General features: G+C 42.6%; 1 protein-coding gene across 3 annotated transcripts in view; it reads right to left on the bottom strand.

Annotated features, from left to right (window-relative positions):
• The window catches only part of NTRK2 (neurotrophic receptor tyrosine kinase 2), a gene marked incomplete at its 3' end in the record, with an annotated part of 340,861 nt that overhangs the window by 52,573 nt on the left and 260,790 nt on the right, over positions 1-27,498 (bottom strand). For all 3 annotated transcript variants that reach the window (XM_084238704.1, XM_084238705.1, XM_084238706.1), the window contains exons 13-14: positions 19,781-19,953; positions 12,092-12,326 (exon numbers count right to left, since the gene is read on the bottom strand). In XM_084238704.1, coding sequence (XP_084094830.1) covers positions 12,092-12,326; positions 19,781-19,953 — 408 coding nt within the window. The remainder of the gene's footprint in view (positions 1-12,091; positions 12,327-19,780; positions 19,954-27,498) is intronic.

Here is a 27,498-nt window from a genome sequence, read left to right as displayed (position 1 = left end):
GCTTTAGGACTTTGTTCTGCACAGTGAGTTGCCTACTGTCCTAGAAGGACTGTTATGATCTCTAGAGGCAGAGCTCCAATAGTCACCCAAGATTTTTCCTCGCCAAGCAGGGAGAAGAGCAGAGGAAGGGGGTTGTACTGAGGCCAGCAGCAGAGGAGGGGGTTGTACTGAGGTCATCAGACAGGTCCATTGTGGGAAAGATTATTTTTCTCAATCGAGAACAAGGGTACAGATGCCAGCCTTGTCACAGGATAAGCTACAGCATCTCAGGAAAATGACTGCACCTCTCCAAATACCCTCCCCCCTGTGTTGTTGAAGATGGTTGAAAATGTGTCATGTCAAGTTGAGCTATAAAAGCAGCCCAGTAAGTGTTGTCTCTCTTACAAGACCTAGCATCAACCCTCTAAGGCATTGAGAGGATTTTTTAAGATCACTGTTATTTCCTTCAATGAAGCCTAAGTAGTTTTACAGAAGAAATATACTATTTGCCCCAAAAGTCTGAGAAGAATTCAAACATTTGTGGTAGTCATAAAAAATATATACTAATAATGGACTGAGCTCATCCTGCAAGTTCACCCATGGGAAACGTCCCTTTTATACCCATACAAGTGGGCATCAGTCCCTCTATCCCCTTGCAAAGCCCAGGAAGTTTTCTGTGCTGTGTGCAAAAGCGAGGCATAAACCTCAAATCCTCCTCAGCCTCTGCAGCCGAATCCCCGTCATCAGCAACATGTGAATGAACCAAATTATCTCCAGGGCTGAGGGCGTGGGCCACGGAGCTGGGCTCCACCGTCAAAGGATCCTGGCGTCATGTTCTCCACCCCCCTAGGAGATCGCTGATGAATGCCGTAAGGCTGTGAGGGAGGAAGTCAGCCTGGAGATGCCATGTAGGGAAGAAACTGTTCCATTTCAGTGTGAGGATTCTAAAATAGCTGCTAATAAAAAGCCTCCACACTGTGACACTTCAATACAGACACCCACAAGGATACCTTGACAAGCTGTTTGACTTCTCACAAGCCTTTTCTTGCCTTTCCTGCGGAGGCCCCCACCAGTCACCCACACAGATGTACAACCATGCAGTGACAGCGGAGGCCAGCAGGGGTCCGTCTCTCCCGCTGACACACCCTGAGCCCTGGCTCCCTCAGGAGGGAGGCTTAGCGGCGCTGATGACTTGTCCAGGAAAGAGTAAGAGTAACATCGCTTTGAACTTGCTGCGCAGGCTGGCTCGCTCTCTACCTCAAGTTGTCTCTCACACTGTTTACCTAGAGAATGAGCCAGGCTCCTCCCCTAGGAGGAGAGAGGAGATCCCCAAAGAATAATTCCTCTGCAATGCAGAAATGGCATGGTTCAATCAATCTGGGCTCTGACAGTAAGGGGAGTGGGATATGATCATATGACAGTGATTAAAATTCAAATTTCCCATTGAAAGTTCTAAAACTCCATTAATGACTATAATATCATCTCCACTGGGGAGATAATGGGTCAAGTTTGAAGAAATTTTTAACAGTACCTATCCTGCTCTTGAATTTGATAATTAAGATCTGCTTTAATGTCATCACTTACAGCTTAGCATAAATGAGACACATTATATCCTTAGCTATTTTCTGTAAATGTTCCTGAGCAGAACCAAATGGACCCTTAAACTTGGTGACACACCAGACCACCTAAGAAGTTCATTAAAAATATAAATTCTCAGTATTTGCCCTCTGCATGTCCCCACTTCCCATGCTGAACCTGGTTATCTGAGGTGAAGCCCAGTAAAAAGATTTTGACAAAAGCACTCTAGTTATTGTGACATGCAGTCAAGCTTGAGTCTATAGCGTGGGGAGTTCTCTAGAACCAGGTAAAGTAGTATGGCTATGCTACTGAGAGTAGGAAAGAACTGAGAAGTGGTCTCACTGTCAGAGACCATGAGCAACTTTGTTTGAAAATTCTGTTAGTGAATCCCAATTTAGGATCTGTTTTATGTGCTAAGTAGAATTTTATGCCTGCACAAAGTTCTTCAGACCATCGATGAGATGATCACTGAGAGAAGTTACAGCAATTGTGCAGAGGGGTCTGGCATTTAAAAAAGTCTTCATATGTACCCAATATTAGGGGTTATCATAACAAGCTCTTGGAATTGTATAGCTTTTCACATCTGGAAAAATAGATTGAACAGAAATGTGATATAACAATGTGAGGATAAAATTCATAGAAAGTTTTTCTTTTTTAAAGATTTATTTATTTATTTATTTGTTTATTCATTCATTCATTCATTCATTTATATAATTACTGGGTACAGTCAGAAGCACGGGAGGGTGAGAGAATTCACCAGAGCCACAGCAGGGAGCAGAACAGGCAGACAGATGGAGGACACTGCTGAGGGTTGCAGCGGGCATGGCAGGAGAGGTCTGCACACCATGTGGGACCCTCCCCGGTGGCCGGGGACTGAACTGGTGCTGCAGAGACTGCGGGCAGCTTCACAGCCCAGCGCTCACCCGCTGTGCCACCGGGGAGGCCCAATTCATAGAAAGTTTTAAAGATAGTTGAGAAATGAAGGTAAGTCATATTTGGAATAAGGCACAACCTCCTACCTGAAGACCCACCATGGGTCTTCACCTTTCCATTCAAGACTTCCAAGAAGAATATCATAGAGTCTTCTCAGAACCTCCTTGTAGGCAGTTATAATCAGTAGGAGTCTAGTAGGTATCTAGCAATGTGTGAGGTATTATGGAGGTCAAAATTATAAATTACATGTTCTGTCCAAGAAACACTTGTAATCAGGTCATCTTGTTTTGATTATAACTTCACTCCTACACAATAGTCCTTAAGCTCAACACCCCCATTTGCTATTCTTCCTTTAAGACCCAGGGCAAAAATCCTATTTCTTCCAGAGAACTTTCCAGATTTCATCCTGCATCCTCCCCAAAATCAGTTTACCCTACTCCTCACATGTATCACACTGTCCAACATCAGAGTGACCCATTTATGTGTATCTCTGCAGGAGATGTGTGGTTCTCTTTAGGGAACAGAACCTGTCTCACTCCATACCTACAACTTGTGGAGGCAAGGTTAAGAACTTTATATGCAATAACATCTTGGACTATTCTGATCATTTATCTATTCAAGGTGTTCTGTCCCTGACCAGGAAACAAAGACAGTGGGAAAATGTGAAAAATGTGGAGCATTATTAATATCCGGCCCACATGTCTTTTTCTCAAGTCTTCTTGAACCAATTCACATTTTGAGACTGGAAAATATCTCAGACGTAATGAAGAAGCTAAGATAATTTTCTCTTGCTTAATACTCACTGGAGACGGAGAAAATTTACTCTCCTACTTAAGTAATAATCTTGTGTAGGCAGGAAAACTTTAATTGTAGAAGTCTTATGTAAATGTAAGTTATTTAATTAAAAAGGGGGAAAAAGACCTTCACAGGAAGTAACAGTTCTAAAAAGTGGGAGAATTTGTTTTCTTTACTGCAGATTATAAGTGGTTCACTAATAGATTTTTGAAACAACATTCATCATCAACAGAGTTGACAACTGTCTACTTCTAGGCAAGATGGAGTCACAGAGGTTTACTTTCTCACCTGAAACAACCAAAAGTATCCTAAATATATGTGAAACAAATTTTTTCAAGACACTAACTAACTAAGGCAATGAAGGACAATAATCCCTCAGAAAGAAATGTGGTGAGTCCTATGATTGTTCAAGTTTAATTCATTGAAAGAAACTGAAAGGGAGAACCTGGCTGTAACTCTGAAAGCTCCCTAAATTTAAGGAGATGGAGCTAAGAGGCAGGGGAGGTCAATTTGGCTTGAGTGGAAAGGACAGAATTCTAGAGAAGAGAGAGCTACAAAAAAGAAAGAGCCTGAATATCTACAGAGTTTGCCCAATGAGTATGCAACTCCAAAGTGACCAGTGCATTCATGTAAGGACACTACTACTCACTAGAGAAGAGCTACCCAAATGGCTAGTAGCAATGGTGCCCAGTGTTGACATAGGTCCAGGAGAAGTGCCAGTTTCCATGAAGCAGAATAAAAATGGCATGGTTCATGGAGAAATGGGTAGAGTACACAGTTGTTGCTGCATCAGTAGTGGGAAATTAATAGCTTTAGTATTCTATAAGCTCTAGCCTAGTCCTACCTAATAAATCCTTATAGTAACTCACCAAAGGATTAAACTGTTTCAAGGTGATATAACCGTATTTCAGAACAAAGCTCAAAAATATTTATAGCATGCAAACATATCACACATCTAACAAGAAAAAATCCACAATGTCTGGCATCCATTCTAAGATTATCAGGCATACAAAGCAGCAGGAAAATATGACTCATAATGAGGAGAAAACTCAACATAAATCTAAGACTGATACACATTAGAATTACAGACAAATATATTGAAATATTTACTCTAAATTCATTTCATATGCTTAAAAAGTTATCTAGAGACATGAAGGATATAAGAAAATGCCTATACTGAACTTCAAGGATTGAAAACTACAATATGTGAGATGACAAATACACTGTATGGGAATAATGAAAAATAAAACACCAAAGAAGAAAATACTATAGAACTTGAAGACAGAGTTATAAAATGATCCAAAATGAAACACTCACAAAAAGTCCAGAACCATGAAAAGAGTTCAGTGAGCCATGAAATAGCTTTTAGCAGCTTAACAGAAGAAATTGGAGTCCCCAGGCAGTGAGTAGAGAGGGCAGAAGAAATATTGGGATAAACAATGGTCAAAAAAATTCTGAGTTTACAAAAGCTATAAACCCACAAATCCAATAAATCCAATGAACTCAAGCACAAAAAAAAAAATGAACAAAACTCTACCAAGCCACATCATAATTAAAGAGTTCAAGACCAGAAATACAGAGAAAAATCTGCTTAAAAATCAAGTAGAGAAAAAAAGAAGCATTACATACAGAGGAAAAAGATCTCCCACTGAGGAATTTTATTACTCTTATTTTTTATCAATGTTTATGTGCTACTTCAATTTATCTTTACTCAACAATCTTTAAGGGCAGGAGCTCACCACAAATAAAGAACAGAGGCTATGAAGGGGGCAGAAAGTGAACCCATCAGATCATTTCCTTGCTCACCCCAAAGACATTTGCCTTCACTTCATTTCCTATGTAGTAGAAAGACAGTGTTGTCTAAGTCTTCACTCACAAGCTATTGATCAACTCACTGTACAAGTGAGTTCAGTCCTTAGTCTTGATTGGCCAGTTCTTCATTGCTGGCTTTGGTTCTTTCCACAGTCCTTCTGAAAAGGTCACAAGGTGCAGTAATAGATTAAAGGCTCTCAGAGTTCTGCAACAATGAAAACAATGGCCTACCTGAGCAACACATCACTTTTACTCGTAATTGCACTGACAATTCAGTCAGTGGTTCTTTAGAGTTCCTAGAACATACATCTATTACTGCACTTATCATATTGGATTGAAATGTGTCATTTTTATCTGGATGCCTCTAGTAGTTAGCACAGCATCAAACCCATAGTTGCTTCACAAATGCATGTTGAATAAATGAGTGAGTGAATGAATGCAGGGATACTCTGCAAACTACACAACCCCAAAGCATATGTAGAAGTTTTTAGGAAGATCTGAATACAAATGAAACCAATTTAGAGTCCTAAAACAATGCATGCAAATCTAGTTTATTATAGAATTAGTCTGAACTTAATGTTCTGATTTCTCCCTGGCAGACAGGTTCCTCTAATTGTGCTTTCTATAACTGTTATATGAGGCATAAATTGGAGATGATTTCATAAAATAAATAATGTCTTAGGTTTCTGGGACCACTTTAATCAAAAGAGCCCAGACAGAAATATCTATACTTACACATGTGAAAGTTAAAAGAGGTATTGTGTCAGTATAATATATTAGGAGAAAATAAGGAAATGATGCCTGCAAAAGAGAACCAATGACAAAGAGCTCATTCTTCCTTCAGGAAGAGATTGTGTTTCTTCTTAAAGTGAACATTGTGCCTGTTTTCAAGGGCTCAGAAGAAACTTTTTGACTAGAGTCTGAATGCAAGCAAGTTTTAGCTCTGGACTCTCTATGAAAAGAAATTGTCTGATGTGTGGATGCCACCAGTTCCCTAGATTTACTTCCTGAAGTCAACTCCTAGCCTCAGAGCCAGTCCCATCTGAAAATCTGAGTGTCCTCTATATCTACAGAACTTAAAAGACACACTCATAGGGCTTTTCCTGTTGTGTGTCCTGTTCAATCATTGATTGGCCACCTCATATGTGCTGTGCACTCTGCCATCTGTGCAGAAACAAAGATGGATGAGACTCCATTTCTCTGATGCCATGACTCGAGTGACAATTTACATGAAATATTGAGGGATCACAGATTTATGAATAATTACTATGTATTGAAGAAAGTTGGGAAGAAGGTGAAATTGGAATGGCCTTATAAGAATGAGCAGGCAGGGCCTCCCCTGGTGGTGCAGCGGTTGAGCGCTGGACTGCAAAGCTGCCAACAGCCTCTGCAGTGCCAGTTTGATCCTCGGCTGCCAGCAAGGGTCCCACATGGCGTACAGACCTCTCCTGCCATGCCCGCTGCTCCCCTCAGCAGTGTATTTCATTGGTCTGCCTGTTCTGTTCCCCGCTCTGGCTCTGGTGAGTTCTCTCACCCTCCCATGCTTCTGACTGTACCCAGTGCTTATATAAATAAATAAATAAATCTTTAAAAAAAAAAAAAAGAAGAAGAATGAGCAGGCATTCACCAGGGAGAGGCAATGCTAGCCCTTATAGAGGGAATGGCATTGGCACTTTAACAATAGCACACTAAAAAAATTGTGGAATAAATCAAGATCTATCATGTATGTATGTACATATATATGTATATACATATGTAAGTATGTATGTATGTATACCTATTCATCAATCATCTATCCATCTTCTTACCTACAAATTTATCTGCCTGTCTATAATGTTCACATTACTTTAAAATATTTATTAAAAATAAATACATTCTTTTCAAACACCAAAGGATGAAAGGTAACTCTTATTTCTTATGTGCTTGTCTAGTTCTTAAATTGCTTAAGCCTTCTCCTCTCTTCTTGTGGCTCAGGACTTTATTTTCTAGTTTATCAGCCCACTTACTCCAGGATGGGCAGGATAAGGGAGAAGGTTCTGCAGTTCAAACCAATCCTTTTTGCTACTTGTTATATCAGTTGATTTTAGTACAACCCATATTTTCTCTTTGCAGTTAATAAGCTGGCATTGAGCACCTAAAGATAATTTCTTGGACTGTGTTGGTGATATAATAGCAACACTTTGGGAGCCTCACCAGGGCCTTGCATAGCTTAGCTATAGTCATTTGTTTCTCTAAATGTGCACCATAAATTAATGTGCCTATTTTGCTTCCTTTTCTCTTCTTCTTAAGTGGAAGATGAATTAAAGGATAGGATTTCTTACCACCCCAATATAAAGTTCACCCAAGGGAGAACAAGGTTTAACAGCTAGGGTTTCAAATGCTTAGAGCTCTCTCCACACCAGTGGATCACATTCATTTTAGGCACATGTTGGATGAAAACAATGAAAGCCACCAAAGTGCACATTAAAAAAATTTCAGTGGATTTGTTGTGTGATAGTAATGATCAAGTGGAGAGAGATCTGAGGTCTCCGACAGGCAAAATGTGACAGAACTCTGGTTCAGATGTTTCCTAAATATCATATTTTTCCAGGGAGGGAAGGAATAAAAACAAAATGAAAGACTGGTGCTGCAGAACTGCTAATTAAAACAATTCAGAGAACATAAATGCTAGAGTAATTCTGGACCCACCATATCAGGCTGGTTTCAAACAAATATAGTGTTCTGATTTCTCCCTTCATCGGGAAGACATAATTAGCTCAGCTGCAATGGGGTGGAAGCCTTGAGCCAGCTCCCCTATGATGGAAGAACAGCTGTCACCCACCCCTCTTGCCATGGACTGCACAGAGCTGTGGCCACTGCATCAGGTTGCTGACAAGCCACCATAAGCACAAGCCTCAGGCTACCAGCGTGACTAGCTCTTGCTTAAAGGAAAGAGACATTAATACCTCAATCTAGTTGACTCCAGGCTGGATCCTTCCATAGACGATAGCTATGACATACACAAAATCCTTCCCTATTCCCATGGCAGAAGGGACATATAACAGTGGTGATGACAATACACATCAAACACAGCAGCCCCTCCCCTTGGACTTATAAGGCTGCTAGAGAGGATAGGAAGAAAATAATGAAGAAAAATCTGTTTAAGGTGCTGGCAATGAGAGAGCCGAGATACGTAAGGGGAACATACTCCATAGCTGCTATGACAAGGAAGAGAGAGACACCATGATGAGGAGGGGTTTACCGCTAACCATATAAGCAAGCATGTTCTGGGAAACAGACACTGTAATATCAGAGCAACAGCTTCTTTGGTCCATTGAACAAATTCAACAGAATGGTGGGGCATCATTTTGAAATTTCAGAGGAGAGAGAATAAACTCCCAATGTTGATTCTTTCCTAGATTTCTATCAAGTGGTCATATCTTAATCCATCATCTATTTTCTGACCCTCACCTGCCTATTTCCACCAATAACAGAGGCCAACATAAGACCAGTTCCTTTTCATCTTCAATGGGAATGACATACAACCAACTAAACATCCAAATACTACAAATGTGAGTGAGTAGTGATGATGATGGGGTGGGATTAAATAAATGGAATAGGTCTAAGAACATTTAACAAATAAAGAAACAGGAATCATTATTACTTCCAAGTAATTTAGAAGGAAATGCTTCAGGAAAGTCACCTACATAAAGAATTTCCTTTTTAACAAATGGTTAAAAATATGGTAGGTGAGAAGTGACAATGATTTTATGTGCAAATGACCAAGACTAATTCCTTATGTTCATAATCATGACAACTATTTTGCTAATATTTTTCTTTTCAGATGTAATCCATGTACCATAAATTCATATACTTTTAAAGTATACAATATCACTGGCGTTTAGCATATATATATATATATATATATATATTTATAAGGTGTCTGTTAATTTGTACATTCATAAACATATGAACAGTCATCACCACTATCCAGTGCTACAATATTCTAATAGGCCAAAAAGGAAACCCCATATCTTATAGCAAACACTCTTAGTTTTCCATTCTCCCAGCCCCTGGTACCACTTGTCCACCTTCTACCTTGGTGACTTTGTCTATTCTGGACATTTCATGTAAATAGAATCACACAACTTTCTGTGATCTTTCGTGTTGTTTCTTTCATTTACGTGGGGTAAGGTAAAGTATCAGGCTTTTCTGCCCTCCTGCCATTAGGATTGATGATGGATCCTTGCGGTCCTGAATATATGCCTGATGGCGGGCCCTGGAGTAGGGTGTAGGCATATGTAGATGGGATTCACCTGGGCTAAGCCTGGACTTAAAAAGGCGGCATCACGGAGATGCCAGCAGAACCAGGAGAGAGCAGAGAACAGATGGAAGAGCAGAGAGCAGAAGCAGAGGTCATCAGAGAATGCTGGAGAGCCCAGAAAGAGTGAAGACTTGCTGGGGGCTGGGAGGCCTGCCAGCCTCCCAGCCCCCCAGCACCCCTGACTGCTGTGTACCTGGTGAATCCCAATAAAAGCCTGAAAACCCGCTGAGGAGTCCAGGACTCTCTCCTTGTTCACTCTGTCTGCCCGGGTCATAGAGAACCTGCTCAGTGTCCTGTCCTGCTGCTACAACTTATCATAATATTTTTAAGGCTCATCCATGTTATAGCATGCATCAATACTTTTTATTGATGGATAATATTCCATTATATGGATTATCACATTTTATTTATCCATTCATCAATCAGTTAATGAGCACTTAAGTTGTTTCTACTTTTTAGCTATACAAACATTGCTGCCATTAACATTTCCTTACAAGTTTTGGAGAGAACATATGATTTCTGTTGTCATGGGTATATACTTAGGAGTAGAATTGCTGGGTTATAGGGAGACTCTGTCTTGAACATTGACCAGCTGCCAAGCTGTTCTCCCAGATACCATTTTACACTTGTACCAGCAGTTTTATGAGGTTTCCAATTTCTTCACATCCCTGTTAACATTTGTTGTTGTGTTTTTATTGCAGCCATCCCAGTGAGTGTGCAGTGATATCTCATCGTGGTTTGGATTTACATTTCCCTAAAGACTAATAATGTTGACCATCTTTCATGTGCTTATTGACCACTTGTATATCTTCTTGGAAGATAACTCTACATTAAAACCTTTAACTATCTTTTAATTGGGTGAGTTATCTTTATATTGTTGTTTTTTTTTTTTTTTCAGTTTTTCTCTTCTGATTTTTTTTCTAGACATGTAGAAGAGGACATTGGTTTCAACATAGTTGTGTTCTGGTTTTGGTAATAAAGCATAACTTTATATATTTGGATGCTTATAAGCTTGGAACATTTACTGAACACCTACTTTGTCCTGGGTGCTTTGAAACCTTTATTAATTTACTGCTAAAGAGAAAGCTGTTGCTTGGGTCACATGTTCCTCCCTTAGATGCTTGACAAAATCAGAAAACCTTTTCCTTAGGAATGCACCAAATATTTGCTCCCTTAGACAGACAGCCCCAGCTCCTGCCAAGGCAGCAGAGCTAACAGAGGAGATACACTCATCAGTAGAGAAAAACCTCTCCTGTGTTTTAGATATTGAGAACAAACAAATCAATGTTAAATTCAGGACAGGTGCTTGGCGGCTCCATTTTGCCCTTGTTTCCCACAAATACACCCGGAAGAGACTCATTTTCAATTTGATCTCCACTCTGTCAAATGTTGACAAAGTTTCAAATGAAGAAACCACAGAAAACAATCTTTCTTTAGAAGACTGCAGCAAAGCAATGAGTTCATTTTTTTTAGATAATTGTGGCAAAATTGGCTCAACTAAAATGCAGAGGCATCAGTGGTAAGGCTGCAGGAAGAGAAAACACGACAAAGGCTCCTCCTCAAAAATAAAATCACACAAGGAAGAGCAAAGGCAAGGAGAGGCATTTTCTTCACCTATCCTACCCTACTAGGCAAACAAATCAAGTCATTCACTTATTCTATACACATAGAGCACATTTATTCCTTTTCCTTCCAATTTCCTTCCTTTCTGTTTGAAAATCAGGCAAATTAACCAAAAACCAAAGTGAGGGCTTGAAGTGATCCCATGCCACCTCAAACCTTCACTGCAGAATATTAAGACTTCAAGCTTCCAGAGAAGTCTCTTCCCCTCATATCCATGTTCCAAAATCTTAGTTAACAAATTGAACATGCCAAAGGGGCCAATTCTAGGGAATCAGTAGATCAGAATTACTATGGATAAGCAGAACCTGGGCAGTCTGGGTGGTCAATCAGGTGCAGGAAGTAGAGAACCTTTCTATCACACCAAGATGGCCACCAGCTGATCCACCATCAATCACGGCAGTTCTGGGTGAGAACTTCCAAGATCCAGAGTATTACTATATATGCAAACAAGTTCACTGTAGGTCAAACCGCAAACAAAGATTTCAGGCATAAATTCACAGAATTAAATTCAGGATAAAATCATTTAATTTTGTGCCACCAGGAGTCTACCCAAGCCCTCTTGTTCCCCTGGCAGAATCCTATGCCCAGGACGTCCCTCTTGGAGCTGGAGCTGGCATACACCACTCCAGAGAGCCATGGAAAGAGCAGGGCAGAACTGGTAGCGTGGGCTGACTTGTGTTCCCTCAGAACCTATGTTGAAACCTTAACCCCCAATATCTCAGAATATGGCTATGTTTGGGGACAGGCCCTTTAAATGGTGATTAAGCTAAAACTAGATGGGTCTTACTCCAATCTAATTGGTACCCTTCTAAGAAGATGAAACGCAGAAAAGGACCAGGTGAGGAGACTGAGAGAAGGAGCTGCACTCCGAGAGAGAACTCTCAGGAGAAAGCCAAACTGCACATTCCTTGAGCGTAGACTTTCAGCCTGTAGAAGTGTGAAAAAGTTTTGGTTGTTTAAGCCACTTAGTCCGTGGGATTTTGTCATGGCCGCCTTGGCAAACTAATACAAGCAGGGGTCCCCGGGAAAAGAAAGCCCCAAGGTCTCCCCCATGAGCGCCCCACTCACCCTGTAGTAGTCAGTGCTGTACACGTCCCGGGACATGCCGAAGTCCCCGATTTTCACCAGGAGGTTCTCGCCGACCAGGCAGTTCCTGGTGGCCAGGTCACGGTGCACGAAGTGCTGGGACGCCAGGTAGACCATGCCCGCGGCGATCTGCTGCGCGATGTGCAGCATCTGCGACTGCGTCAGCTCGCGAGGAGGGTTACCTTCGGCCATCAGCACAGCGTCGGGCCCGTGCGCCCTAGGGAGCACAGAAGGCGTTGTTGGAGGGGCTCTTTGCTCTCGCATCAGCAGACGGTGGAAAAGGATGCTGCTGCGTGATTTGGGGGACGGGGGGAATGCTTCACCTGAAGTTGTACCTTGACAGCCTCAGGAGCACCCAGGTTTCTTTTTCCAGAATTGACTTCCCAGGACCAAGTGGGCCCGAATGGCAAAGGCTCAACACACAGACAGGTTTGTGTTTTAATGGTTTAGAACAAAGCTCTAGGGGATCCCGCACAGAGCAGAGCCTCTGACCCTCAAAAGCAGTGCCCCCCACAATCAAAATGAAAACAAAACAAAAACAAAAGCACAACATGGAGAGAGAGTCTGGGTCTCCAGGTCATAGTATCCTAGTGGGAGTCAGCCCCTGCCCTCCCTGCCACCTGCCACAGCAGAGCACCTCCCCACCCAGGTCGAACCCTCCAGAATGCCCCCACCAGGGCCAGACCTGGGAGCTCTGCTCTCCTCTCTCCAACAGCTAAGTGGCCGGGCATGGTTCCAAGCCACCCTGATGTCCCACAAGCAGAATCTCAGAGCATCTTCAGCTGGACATCACTGGGCATTGAGTCCAGTGAAAGATATCATCTCCTTCTACCCATCCTGCCCCCTGACCTCCAGCTTAACACATACACTGGAGAAATCCTTGAAATGAAAACACCCGTATTCATTTACCCGGGAAGGTTTATTTTTACACTGGGGGTGGGGGATGAGGAAGGGGGTGTCATGGTGTTTCATATCTTCCTTTTCTTGTATCTCATATTCCCTGTCTTTTCCCAACTGTGTGGTGACTTAGGTATCCTAACACTGGCATGTGCTTCAGAAAGCTGGTGGTCCCAGGATGAGCCACCAGCACTGGCAGTCCTGGTCCTGGACTCCCAAGTGGTGAGCATCCCTGCCTCTGAAGGCCAGAGGGGGCGCTGTAGGACAAAGTAAATGTGACCTTGGCTGTGGTGATGCTGCTTGGCAGTCAAAGGGCTTCTTCCTCCCAATGGCAAATAAAAGAGATCTCTTTCAGGAGAGGAAGCTCTCCAAATAAATATGGAGGATTTTAAATGAATTGTAAAGCAGGTGACCCCACCTGTAAGATTCCAGAACTGTACAAGAATTTGAAAATTCAAGAGAGTCAGAATCACTCATCTCATTTTGCAATCCCCACCCCACTGTCCACCTCCCACCTTGGATGAGTGATCTCAAGTACAGACATACACTCCCTTCCACCAAGGCCCCCGTTGGCATGACTTCCCAAACACAGTCACTGGGTTTTCCATTTTTTATTCTCAGACAAGAAGGTGGGGATTTCCCAATTCCACTGGTGTCCAGTGCTATGATACAGAGAAGTTTGTTTTTTTATTCATTATGTTTTTTTTTCACTTTTTAAATTTTATATATTTTTTACATCATTTTTCATTTTTGCACATGTATGCATTTTCATCTTGATTATAGTTCCCATACAATTCCCCCCCCACACACCCCGTATTGATCATACTCCCTCTTCCCTCCCCCTGTAGTGTATCTCTGGTTTATAGTTGCTTGTTGATTTTGATTTTTACTTTATTATAATTAATCTTTTTCCTGGTCCCTTATTTAGGCTTTCTAAATTCCTACTCTGAGTGAGACCATCTGGCATTTTTCTTTTTCTTTCTGGCTTATTTCGCTGAGCATACCCAAAAATAGATGACTGGATCAAGAAGATGTGGTACATACACACAATGGAATATTACTCAGCAATCAAAAAAAGATAAACTCATGCAATTTGCAGCAACATGGATGGAGCTAGACGGGATCATGCTCAGTGAAATAAGCCAGAAAGAAAATGATATAGAGAAGCTTTTATCGCTCCTGTCTGAAATGTCCCCATCAGTCAAAAATACAAGGGCATATTATTCTTGGTGATCATTTAAATCCTTTCTGTCACCAGTCTGGAGGTAAACATTCCTGGGGGAGCTTCCTCTGTTCTTACAAGTCCTAGCACATTTTGCTTCTACTTAAACTACAGTAGCCCCCCAACCCCTCTTGTCAAGCTGAGAACAATACTGGGGAAATGTTTTGGGACTCTCTTCAGCTCAGAGTCTCTCATATGCCACTATACAGTGGCCAAGGTGCAGAACTGTCTTTGAATACTGTCCTAACCCTCTGACTATGCCCTCAGGTGAGCTGCAGGACCTCTATGTAAAGTGGAAGTATTATCTGCACCTTTCTAGGTACCCCACGTCTCTTTGGTAATGGTTTTTGTGGCCTTTCATTGGAAAGCCAGAGAGCAAGTCTCTCATCCTTTGTGGTTTTCTTCACAATTAGACTGTGACAGGGCTCTTAGTGGTAGGATACCAAAGGCCAAAGGGTCAAGCCTGTCCAACCCAGGAAAGATTACTCAAGTCCAAGTACGCATCATAAGAGGCAAAGATCTTACCCTGAGCTCAACAGTGGGAAAGGGACATAGAAGTGCAATACTACTATGAGAAACCATGAAATACACAAGAGAATCTAGGCCAGGATCAAACTTTGTAGCTTTAGTTCAAAGAGTAAATAAGTTGTTGATTTGCCAGCAATTAATTTTAGGCCAGAAATATAAATTCCTCTAAGAATCCACCCATTGCAAAGATTCCAGGAGAAAGAAAGTCAGTGGCCAATGCAAAAGCCCCCTCCATGCAAAACCCCATCCACCCGCCTTACACTCTGAAAGCACCAGAATGCTGCCGACCCTGAACAACTTCTGCACCCCATGCCATCATGGGGGTGGGCTGGCTCCTGCATTTTCAACCAGTCATTTCTCCTGCTAGCCTCTGGGTATTTGAACAAGGCTCATTTTATTTTTTTTTTTATTTTTTTTTTTTTTTTATAGAGGCATGCTTTATTTATTTGTTTGCTGGTTTGTTTGTTTGTTTTGTTTATACATGCACTGGGTACAGTCAGAAGCGCGGGAGGGTGAGAGAATTCACCAGAGCCAGAGCGGGGAGCAGAGCAGGCAGAAGGACCGAAGTACACTGCTGAGGGGAGCAGCGGGCGGCAGGAGAGGTCTGCGCGCCATGTGGGACCCTCCTCTGGTGGCCGGGGAGCAGCCGGGGATCGAACCGGCGCCGCAGAGGCCGCGCGCAGTTTCGCAACCCAGCGCTCAACCGCTGCGCCACCGGGGAGGCCCAACAAGGCTCATTTTAAAGGGAGAAACTCTAGATGCTTTCTTTGAATCCTGCTGTAAAACAGAGGGCAAGTGTCTTCTAAATAAGTTCTTGGGCCTCCCTGGTTGCGCAAAGGGTTGAGCACTGCACTATGAAGCAATCCACAGCCTATGTAGCATGAGTGTGATCCCCGGCCAGCCAAAGAGAAACCCACATGGTGCAGCAGACCTCTCCTGTCTCACCCACTGCTCCCCTCAGCAGTGTATTTCAGTCGGCCTGCCTGTTCTGTTGCCCACTCTGTCTCTGGTGAATCATCTCACCCCCCCCCCCCATCTCTGGCCTGTACCCCAGCTCTTGTATGCATAAATAATCTTTAAAATAAATAAATAAATAAATAAATAAATAAGTTCTTAAGGAGAAGATAAATAAAGCTGACACAGAGCCTTCTGCTTCACTCCCCAGTTTGCCCTGCAGCTCTTAGAGATAACACATTTTGCCTGGTTTGGGGAGGTGTGACTCAATTTTTTCAATTGTAAGATGGGAATGATGGTAATAATAGTTCATCAGTTTATTCAAGTTAGACCATTTAAAAACTCTTAGAAAAGTTCAATAAATACCAGCTGTGATTGTTTAAAAAGCTTTATCAATCTTTTCCTCTTTGGGAGGGAATTCTGGAGAGATTCTAAGAGGAAAAAATATAATCTCCTGGAAAGCAAGGGCTTTGTTTTACTCATTTCCCAGCTGACCTCGCACAGGGTCTGGCCATGATGGTACTTGATCTATGGCTTCTGGAGGAATAAAAAGGTGGGAAGATCACTGCAGATCTCTACCTTGAGAGGGCAGTGCCAATGACTCTTAGGGATAAGTTCATGACAGTTTGAGGGCTGTGTTCCCTTCCAGAAACAGAGAAGTATCTGTAGGTCACAGGACATTATTTTGTCTGAGAACATGAATCTTGGCATAGAAAGCTAGGGGTCAGTTGGTTCTGAAATTAAGCAGAGGAAATTCCCAGTAGCCTCAGGCATTGTGAAAGATACCAAAGGAGAGTCAGGTCCATGCGCCTTCTGGAAGGTAGGAAGGAGAAGTTGATAAACATATGCATACATGTACACGCAAGCTCACCCTGAGCTGACAGAAACGATTACTCCCTCCAGGTGAGTATTTTTGTAATTATTGTCTAAAGTTTATGGAAAGCACCATTTTTTTATTAGGGAAGTAACCTAGAGCATAAGAACAAAGGAAAATAATTCTCCTATGAGGAGTTAGACCTCGACCAAATTCACATTAGATCTGACAGGACTGTGCGCAAAAGGCACCAGCATCCTCTCTCCTGTCACCTACCAGAAAACTATTGCTGCCATTGGATAATGTATCCACATGATTGTCTCTGAACAGCACGAACTAACTACAGATTTCTAATCTCACCTGGCATCCCCTCACCCACACAACCAGAGACAAAGCAGAGAACAAGACTCATCACAGCTAAGGAGAACTAAATTGCAGGTGTATTTATGAGACTAAGGGTGATTAAAAATGATCTAGACTGTACACACCATGTGATGTCATTTCTAAATGCAGCAGTGTGCCTGTCCCCTTTCCTTGTTCTCTCAGTGACTTGTTATTTAAGCTGCCCACTTCCTGACCCTTGCAGTGGCTGCAGTATCCACCGGGGCCAATTTCTGTGGAATCTCTTTAGTGCCCACAGACACTGGAGGAGGACAGGTGTTGCTATAACACTAAAGGTGTGCCTTTCCCAGGATGGCAAATCCTTCAAGAAAAATTGAGAGGAAATGTGGCAGAGCAGAAATGTTGTGGGACAGCATTTATTTTCATTGATCATTAACAGTCCCAATACTAGCCATTGAGATGGATATAACCACTTTGCAGATAAGGAAACAGACCGGAAAGGGCAGGTAGCCAGTCTGCCCCTAACATCACTCCTGTTTCTCTTATATTGTACTATCTACTAAGATCTCATGGGCAGCCCATTTACTAATCTTTCAAAGAGGAGGGCAGCTCTATTAGAAAGAAAACAGCACATCGGAACCAGACAACTTAAAGAGGATCCAACTCAGAACCACCTGGGAGTTGAGGGGCCTGACTGGACCTGGGGACCCACCCAAAGGATATAAGCCACTGCTGCAGAATGGGAAGGAAGACCCAGGGGGACCTCACACTCTTTCCTTTCCATGGTCTTAAAAATGTGAAATTTCCGTTGTGCCTCTGTTTAATGCAAATAAAAGCTTTAAGGTTTGCTTCACTGAGGGGTGTCTGGATCAGCTATTTCTTCTCCCCCCTTCATTGCTGTATGATGAGAACACACTAAGGCCCTCACAAGGTGACTGCCAACTTCCTCTGTCTTATCAAACTCAGCCCTCCCTGAAAATTCGCATCCCAAGGCAGCTGGTTTACTAATAGGAGTAACACTAGCAGAATTCATGTTTCTCTTTATTGAAAACTTCCTATTTGCGGGCCTCTCTGGTGGTGCAAGGGGTTAAGCACAGCACTATGAAGCAATCTGCAGCCTCTGCAGCACAAGTTCAATCCCCGGCCGGCCAGGGAGCCACCCACATGGCGCAGCAGACCTCTCCTATCTTGCCTGCTGCTCCCCTCAGAAGTGTATTTCAGTCAGTCTTCCTGATCGTTCCCTGCTCTGTCTCTGGTGAATCTTCTCACCCCACCGCGCCTCTGGCCTGTACCCCAGTTATGTATGCATAAATAAATATAAATCTTTAAAAAGAAATGAAAAAAAAGTCCTATTTGCCCCTACAAGAAGAGCTTTTCTGTATTCATTCTAATTTGGTCCTCATGATTACCCTCCTGGCTCAGTATCTGCAGAACAGCAGAGACTTACCCAAGGACTCTCAGCTAATTTTAAATACAAGATCTGACATCCATCAGCTCTGTCTGGAGGCCACAGATCTTCCCCCATGTCATCACCCCACTCTGTCTCCTGTAGTCTTTACTACAACCTCTTTAGTTTGTGAGTCATCCTCTCCCTTTCTTTCTTTTTTTTTTAAGATTTATTTATTTGTTTATTTATACAAGCACTGGGTACAGTCAGAAGCGCAGCAGGGTGAGAGAATTCACCAGAGCCAGAGTGGGGAGCAGAGCAGGCAGAAGGACCAAAGTACACTGCTGAGGGGAGCAGCGGGCGGCAGGAGAGGTCTGCGCGCCATGTGGGACCCTCCTCCCGTGGCCGGGGAGCAGCTGGGGATCAAACCTGTGCTGCAGAGGCTGCGGGCAGCTTTGCAACCCAGTGCTCAACCGCTGCGCGCCACCGGGGAGGCCCCATCCTCTCCCTTTCAAAGCCATCCTACCTCCCCCAATCCCTTCTGCTCACTAGTTGTCTCCCCCTTGTTTATCTTGTGGCCCCTCCCAGGTCTTTGTATTCATCACCAGATGGAAGTAGCTGCCTAAGAAGCCACAATTGACGGAAAACCCAATTAGGTCAATTGGGACAAAAACCGTATTCCATTACCCAGTGGCTCCCTTTTGTATTCAACATTTCTCCCTCCCAGTCTTGACCTCCACTGACCCGGGTTGCCACTGATCCCTCAAGCGAAGCTCATCATTTTTCAAGACCTCAGGGGCTCAGCAGGAGCCACAGTTCCAGCTTCAAGTCTTGGATAGTTCTGGCCAGTGTTGTTTTACCTCTTTATTCTTCCTTCTAAAGCTTTTTGCTCTTGGAGTCTCTTCTTCACACTTGATCCTCTGACCTACTGACCTCCTAGTTGTTCTTTTTGTCCTCAAAATTAAGTCCAAGTCCTTTCTGACCTTGACTCTTTCTAGTCTCCTTATGCCCCTTCCCCTTCTTCCTTTTGGCAATTCCAGTCACTCCACTCTCCCCAGAGAGTGCCTTGTTTTTACTATTTCTTTTGTCCAGAATAAAATTCTTTTTTTTATCTATCTGGCAAACTCCTACAGATCTGCTAAACCCCATCTCAAATTACATTTCACATACCACTCAAATGCTCAATAAATTTGTGACAATAAAGGTCACAGATGCTCAATAAATACAGGTGGGATTTGAAATGGGTTACTAGCATCAAATTACATGGTTAGTTGCTTAAAGAAAAAGAGCAGCATTATGGACTCAGTTTCTTTGCTCACGGCACACAAAAAGTGCCTTATGGTTGTGGAAAGCTTTGCAGCTTACAGTTGTCATGACCAGGGCAGACTGTCCCAGAGGATGGAAGGTCCTGGGTCCCTTGATCTTTTCCAGGATTGCCCTCCTCTTCCTCACGCTGCCTGAACCTTGCAGACTGGCTCCCTCCATGACCCCATCTCCCCTCTTCTTCCCACCCCACCCACACGGTACCTGAGGAACTTGTTGAGGTCCCCATGCTTCATGTACTCAAAGACCATGATGAGTGGGTCGCCCTCCACGCAGACGCCGTAGAACTTGACAATGTGCTCGTGCTGCAGGTTGGTCAGCAGCTCAGCCTCACGGTGGAAGTCCTTGCGAGCGTTGTCACTGGCATCCTTCAGCGTCTGGGGAGGGGGGGCAGAAAGGGAGGAAACCAACACAGAGTAAGCTGAGAACATCAAGGGAAGGTTACATTGAGAATGAGTAACTTTGTAACAGGGTGGTCCCCAGGAAAGGGGGAGGTTCCAGGTTTCCTGCCCCATCCAAGAGAGGGTGGAGCTGAGCAGGGAGAGAAAAAGCTGCAGAGGAGACTGAGGAAGAAAAGAAGCAGAATGGAAAGCAAGAAGGAGACCTGGAGGAGGCACATGGAGCCGAGAGACATGGGAAGAAACTGCACTTGCCTTCTGGTCGTGGACTGGGTGACACAGATGTGGGTGAGAGACCTGTGGGGAGGTGACAATGGCAGTTTTTGTCTTGATTTTGATTTTGCTCTTTTCCCTCCAGACTTGTCTGGTTGTTTCTGACCCTTTTCTGTGGGTCCCCATTGGAAGATGCTTTAGACTTGTGGCAGGCTTTGGGGCCTTGCTCTGGGCCAATCCTGCTTGGGTGGACTTTTACCCACGAGGGGACGGGTAACTTTGGGTGCTTGATTTAGAAACTATATTCTTTGCCTTTCCTGCATTGTTTCCTAATTATATTAAAGTTCCTTTCCTTCCCATTAAAGTCTCATATGTTTTGTGTTGATGTGGTGGATGGCAGAACCTATTTAGAGTAGGCAGGTTTGCGGGGTCTGGGGTGCCCCTTTCCCTGCCCTGTAACAACTTCAGTGGACACGGAGGCTTCTAGGTGTGGAGGAAATTGATCTTGTTTATTACAAAAAAGATTGGAAAATGAGGAAATAACATTAGAATTAGTAACTGAGGAAGAGTGCCATATAGGTATACGAGGCTCTGCAGTTCATGAAGTGCTGGTATGGGTGCTCATTAAGTGACAGGCATGAGGTTTATAAAGGCTTCACTGTTTTAAACCCATTGTTTTAAACCTGGTCTGAACCCAAGTCTTTCCATGAATGTCTTGCTTATTTTGGTACCTGATGTGCTTTCTAGGATGTTAGGTGTAGCTCATTATTGCTCATATAATCTTTTAAAAGCTTTATGTTATGCAAATATTCAGCAGAAAGAAGAGTTTAACAAGCCCTCCCGTACCACCTTCAGGCTTCACCAATGATCATTTTGCCAGTTTTACTATGTCACACTCTAAAAAGTCTTCTCTGACCAGTGCCAAGACATGCTGTGGGCTCTGAACACATCCCTGCCCAGTGAACTACAATAAGGCCAGTCATGCAGCCAAGATGAAGATGTCCAGGATGATGCCAGCCAGATTCCACTGCCTTTGGTGCTCCGCTCACCTGCCACCTGCCACCAGGGTGTCATAACAGGACAAAACTGGCATTGTTGGTGCCGAACACATGTGTGGATCTTCAGTCACTGAGCCAGAGCTGTGATGGCAGCAGGAAGATACTGGCCCAAATCCCGATGTTGGAAATTTATGGGCAAATAGGGAGACAAGTCACTTATAAAATTAATTACACTTCAAGATCAAAACATAGCATCCTAAATGAAATCACTCCCCTACATCTCTGTCCAGCTTGCTCTCTTAACATGCCTCTCTCGAAAACTGCTTCCACTTGATGAAATATCCAGAGCTGCCTACATGAGCATGGGCCCTACCTCCCTTTCTCTGCACATGTCCTTCCCTCTCCCTGGAAGGGACAGTTGAGCATAGTATTGGAAGCTGAATAACCTTCCCCCAAAGATGCCCACATCCCAATTCCCAGGACCCTATAAATATGTCACCTTATATGACAAAGAGAATATTACATATGTAATTAGGTTAAGAACCTAAAGTACAGAGATTTCCTTGCTCATTCAAGTGCATTCAAAGTTATCATAGACAAGAGTCCTTATGAGAGGGGACAGTAGGAATAAAAGAGAGAAGATACAGTGACAGAAACAGAGGCCAGAGAGGTGAGAAGATGCTATGCTGCTGGTTTTGATAATAGAAGAAGGAGCATGAGCCAAGGAGGGTAGGTAGCCTCTAAAACCTGGAGAAGTCAGGTAGAAAAAAATTCTACCTCAGAGCCTGCGGAAGGAGCTAGCCCTGCTGACATCTGGACTTTAGCTTAATAAAATTAATTTTGGCCATCCAACCATCAGAACTATTAGAGAAAAAAATATTGTGTTGTTTTAATGAGAGTGTACTAATTTGCTACAGCAGCCATAGGGAATGGCCACACCTAGCTAATGCCCAGCAGTCCCGCAAGCCTGGGGTCAGCTATCACCTTTTAAGTGTTCCCTGATCCCCTCATTGCTGTCACACCCATTCTGCCTTAGGCTGGTCAGACGACCCTCATAGGTTTGCCTCACATTAATCTCTATCCTACTACCAGCCATGATATATTCTACCTGTTCACTCAGGTAGAGTCAGTAGGTCCCTTAACCCAGGGACTGTGCCTACTCACGCTTGAGCACCCATCTCTGCACCAGCACTGGTCACAGCACCAGGCACATGGCAGGGACTAAAGAGATGTTTGTGGACTGAGAAGTAAAAGCTGAGCATGAAAGAGGAGTTCAGAGAGGAGAGAAGCCCCTGGTGGAGATGGCTTCTGAGTATATGACTCCCCTTTTCAGGGAGACTGCACTCAATTATTATCAAAGTTAGAAAGTAAAAGGGAGCTTCAACATTCACTTAAATTGAACATTGGGACAGAATTAAAGCACCATTATTCATCAGCTAGGTACCAAGTGTAAGACTAAACACTATGTCCAGAATCAAAGAATATTGCCAGTTCCTTGGGGTCACTCTGTAGCTCCCTACCTTTATTCTAATCTCTCTGGGTGAATACTCTGAGTTGGGCAACTTACAGATCTTGGGGCTCCTGGGAATCAACTTTTGACATGGACATTACCAAGGAATATATTTATTAGGACATGTTCTTGGGATCAATACCAGAGGGAAGGACTGAGCAAGAGAGTGAAAATGAGCCATGATGTAGTTTTTACAACATCTCATCTGGTCCTGCAAGATGACCTTTTAGAATTGCCCTGAGTTGGGCCAAGGGGAATGGGCCTTTATAGACTCATTAATCAATCCTTTGATGGGGCCACCTTAGGAAATATGACTTTAAGTGGACTTGCTGAGCCCTCCCACCCCCAGGGAGCTGGCAGCTGAGAAACTTTCATTGCAGCTTTCCCAAAAACTGGGCAAGCAAGTCCTTTATTCCCAAAGGTGGGTCATGTCATGAAGCCCACCACAGAATGAGTTTGAAATATGCCATCAACCATGTCAAGGGCTGCACTCCATAAGGGAGGGGCCAATGAACATACAAGACTCACCTCCCCTCAGCAACAAGGAAACAGTAAGGTGGTGGAGGCAGTTGCCAGACCACAAAATCTTTTCTGCTACAATCTTCACAAAATCTAGAATTTTCACTAACTGCCTTTAGTAAGCTCCCCCCTTCCCTCTCCCCCACACTGCCCCAATGGTGACTTGACCCAAGGAGAGGACATTTCATTAGGGAGAGGCATTTGTTTTTTAAGTCAAATTCTGGAGATACTGATACAAAATCTGGATATTTAAAAGGGTATGGGAATGGGGTTCCCCATTCTCATTTTAGTATTTTTTTTTTCTGAGCAGTATCTTTTAGAAGCACCACCAGTTCTCCTTTGAAAAGTGAGAAAGGGGTTAAGGTGCAGCACAATGAAGCTGTCCGCAGCCACTGCAGCACAAGTTCAATCCCCAGTCAGGGAGGTGACACACATGGCGCAGCAGACCTCTCCTCTCTCACCTGCTGCTCCCCTCAGCAGTGCATTTCAGTCAATCTGCCTGTTCTGCTCCCTGTTCTATCTCTAGTGAATCCTCTTACCCTCTCGCACCTCTGGCTTGTACCCCAGTTCTTGTATGTATAAGTAAATGAATCTTAAAAAAAAAAAAAGTGAGCAGATTGGGGCTAACCAGTGCTCAGAAAGGCCAGATAGCTTTGAAAGGTCTTCATTTAACAGCAAAATAAGCAGTGGCCAAGAAACTGGGTTTGGTATCCTGCTCCCTTGAAGCTCCGGAAGCTGGTCTCATGCCCATTCACGCTAACTCCTTTCATCCATGTTGCACATGGAGCAGTAATGTGCTTATCTCAGCAACTTGTTTGAGTTGATTTTATCCATGAGCATGCTTTTAGTTATTTTTTAAATATTTTTTGCTTTGCTGAACTTCTAAATAGAAAAATAGTAGATGAGATGATATGAACACAAAAGAGAAGAAAATCATGATTGGCTGGGTCCTTCCTCTGGGCTCATGGAGCAAAACACACACATGGGACACTTCTCTCCACAGAGGAGGGACTGATGAGTATACAGGACTCAGTTCATCTCAGCCACAAGGAAACATTAAGATGGTGGAGGTGCCAGCAAGACCGCAGTCTTTTCTGGCTAGGGGCATGTTTTGTGTTCATCTGCTTAATCCAGTGTCAGCAGCTAAAAGAAGCCTGGGCCCATAAAGTCTATGCAAACTTGAGATAAATGAGCATTAGAAAGGAATGAAAAGTGACTGTCCATTGGGAAAGGTGGAACATGGCCCCAAGTGAGGAAGAGAAATCTGAAGATCCAAGGAAAGAAACAGGTGGGGGAATGTAAGTCTGAGGGGACCACTTCCCAGTGCACTCTCTCCTGGAGAGCTGGCCCCAAATATCTGTGTTCTCCTTTCAGTCACAAAGCAAGCCCTCACAACAGTGGTTCTCATATAGGAGGGGTTCTAACTTAGAATCATAAGATCTGTGTTCAAATTCTGGTTCTGCACTGGAGTTGTCTGAACTCTGATTTTCTCTTTTATAGAGTGAGAACAAGAGCAGCATCTGCATCTTCGGGTCACTAGTAGGACTTGGAGAGACCCTGTGCATTGGGATTCTTGCCTTCAGGGTCCCTGGTTGAAGATGGTATTTGGGCAATTTGAATTTTGAACACAACCAGGTCTGCATTCAATTACTTGCATGAGGACCCCAGGAAAACCAAAAGATAAGGCCTGGAGGTGAACCAAGGTATGAGAGCAGCAGTGCTTCTGAGTTTGCCACCTGAGAGCCTTGACAGCCTGTAGTATTTTCTCAGAGATAGTTTCTCGTTATTCAGAGATTGCTCTGAGTCACTGAGGTAACTTATTTCTAAGGCACTAGTCCATTTTTAACAGTGCAAAGGAGAATCATCCTCTTAGATCAGTTATCATAAGACACAAACAAATCCTGCATAAAATTTTTACCTTACGTGTTAGCTATCTAGTGTTGATTAAAAAATGAGTGTATGTGTATATGTTTGTATGTGTGAGGGAAGGGTTGGGGGTAGAATGAAAGAATGTCAGGCAATGGAGTAGACGTAGAGAAAAGACAGAATGAATATACAGGATTTTCTTTTGAGGAGTATCAAACTGAAAGAATTAAGAAGCATCTAATATTTCCATTTCCATAAGTAAAATAATATGGGCAGACTCTACTCAGTACAATGTCAAAACCCATGATGCTTCAGTGCAATTTTTGAATTTAAGAGAGATTTCACTATTCGTGGGGCAGATATGTGTCACAAACCTGGATTCCTCCTATGTATCCATCCATTTTTGCATGTTGGGTCCTTTTTCTAAATTATGATTCAATTCTATTTTAAGAGATTCAGAAAATATGGCAGTAACAAGTTGGACAAAATCATCTTCTGAATTTGGCACTCTAAAGATAAATTTTTTTCTAAGGGTAGGACCACTGCCAGACAGCAATCAGAAGCTGGAAAAATCCCGCTATCAACCCTATTTATGAAAACCATCTATGTTTTAGTACCATGGCTGATAGTCATTTTACTCAATTAAGGGAGGCTTGGCTGGTTCCCCGGGTCCTTTGGCAATGGACATGAGGTGGCAGCTTCCCTCACTGATAATTCCCTCCACTTAACTTTCATTTTGACAGACATATTTTTCCCATCATTGAGTATTGCTATTTTCTTATTCCTGGTGTCTGTCTTGTAGCTTCATTCTTCTTATTCCTGATGAATTTCCTGACACACCAAAAGCCACCATTCTTTCTGAAGACATTCTCAAGTTCTCATCCAGAGCTACAGCGAGTTATGACCTGGAGTACACATTGATTCAGAGTTGTAAGAATGGAGTAGCATGAAATAAACTAAAGCACAGAATTGAGTAAGCACTGAAGGTAAAATAGAAGCAAGAAAAATTAATATTTATCTGAAGTGTCTCCACAAAATACCTAGTAGGAGAGGCAAGAGAGCTTATTTGAAATCATTAGTGCAATTGGATTTTGTAGACCATACTAGCATTGCAAACTATGGGTGGTTTAGGAGACAAAAGGTAAAACAAATGTGTTCTATTTTATACTTACCTGAAATTCTTCTTTCATGCTTTTTAGAGATCACAGAAACAGTGGTAAGGTGAAAGATCACATGGAAGAGATTATTATGGTAAGCCCTCACTATGCCAGATATCTACCACTGTAGTTAAAACATATAGAACAAAGACTAAACTCTCATTTGAGGCAACTGAGATGCATAAGAATGCTTGTCAACATGCCTAAGTTGTGCTGGGTGAGGATCACTTGGTCCAGATCTGCTGCTTCTGAAATCTCCTTGTTGGGTGCCATTATCCAAAATGGCATCCAATAGCCACATGTGGCTAGCAATCATTTGAAATATGGTGAGTTCAAACAGAAATGTGCCATATGTGAAAGATATCAGATTTTGGAAACTTGGTATGACTAAAATATCTCAGTATTTTTATATGAAATGTTGCAACAATTATCTTTTATATATGAGTTAAACTATATTAATAAAATTAGTTTTACCAGTTTCTTCTTGCTTTTTTAAAAAATCATAGTAGGAAACCTTAAAATATAAGTGTGGCTTGCATTAGTGGCTGCATTATTCTTCTATTGGAATGCACTGTTATATAAAAGTCGCCTCCATAAGCTGTTAATGGGTCAACCTGCTTCTTGGGAACTTCGGAAAACAACACTAAACTAAAATAGAATTAAAACACCCTTCTCATAAGGTTCTTACAGGCAATGACTAGCCAATTATTTAGAGTTAGCCATTGTCACAATTCTGTGTAATTCTTCTTAAAAGAATTTCTCTAAAGAAATGTACAGGAAGTTTCCATAAAATTCTTATAAAAAATGAACTTTGAAGGAGAATATTTTAATAAATTCAAAGATAAGATGATTTTTATAGAAAAAAAATCTTAAAAACTAAGGTGTGTACAGTAAGGGGCTCCACAACATTCCTACAAATATAAACCTCATTATAAAATAATGATGACAAACATTCAGATAGTGCTCACTGTGTACTAGAGACCAATACTCTATCTCATTATCTGCCCCTTTGAGAGGACTTTAATTATGTACTAAGTGACAGCCTCAAACACAAGATTCATAACCAGGATGTTGATTGCTGTTGTCTTATTTTCACTGCTGTGCTGACTCTTGTGGTTCAGAATCTTAACCAGTGAACAATCCAGTGGGAAACAGGAGACTAAGTTTTTTTTTTTTTTTTTTTAATAATGGATTGATTTTTTTTCTGTATTTTTATTTATTTATTTATTTTTTATAGAGGCATGCTTTTATTTATTTATTT

This window comes from Talpa europaea (assembly GCF_964194135.1).
Source record: "Talpa europaea genome assembly, chromosome: 7".
Lineage (NCBI taxonomy): Eukaryota > Metazoa > Chordata > Mammalia > Eulipotyphla > Talpidae > Talpa > Talpa europaea.
The sequence above is the reverse complement of the archived record's forward strand: the minus strand, read 5'-3'. Positions and strand labels throughout refer to the sequence as shown.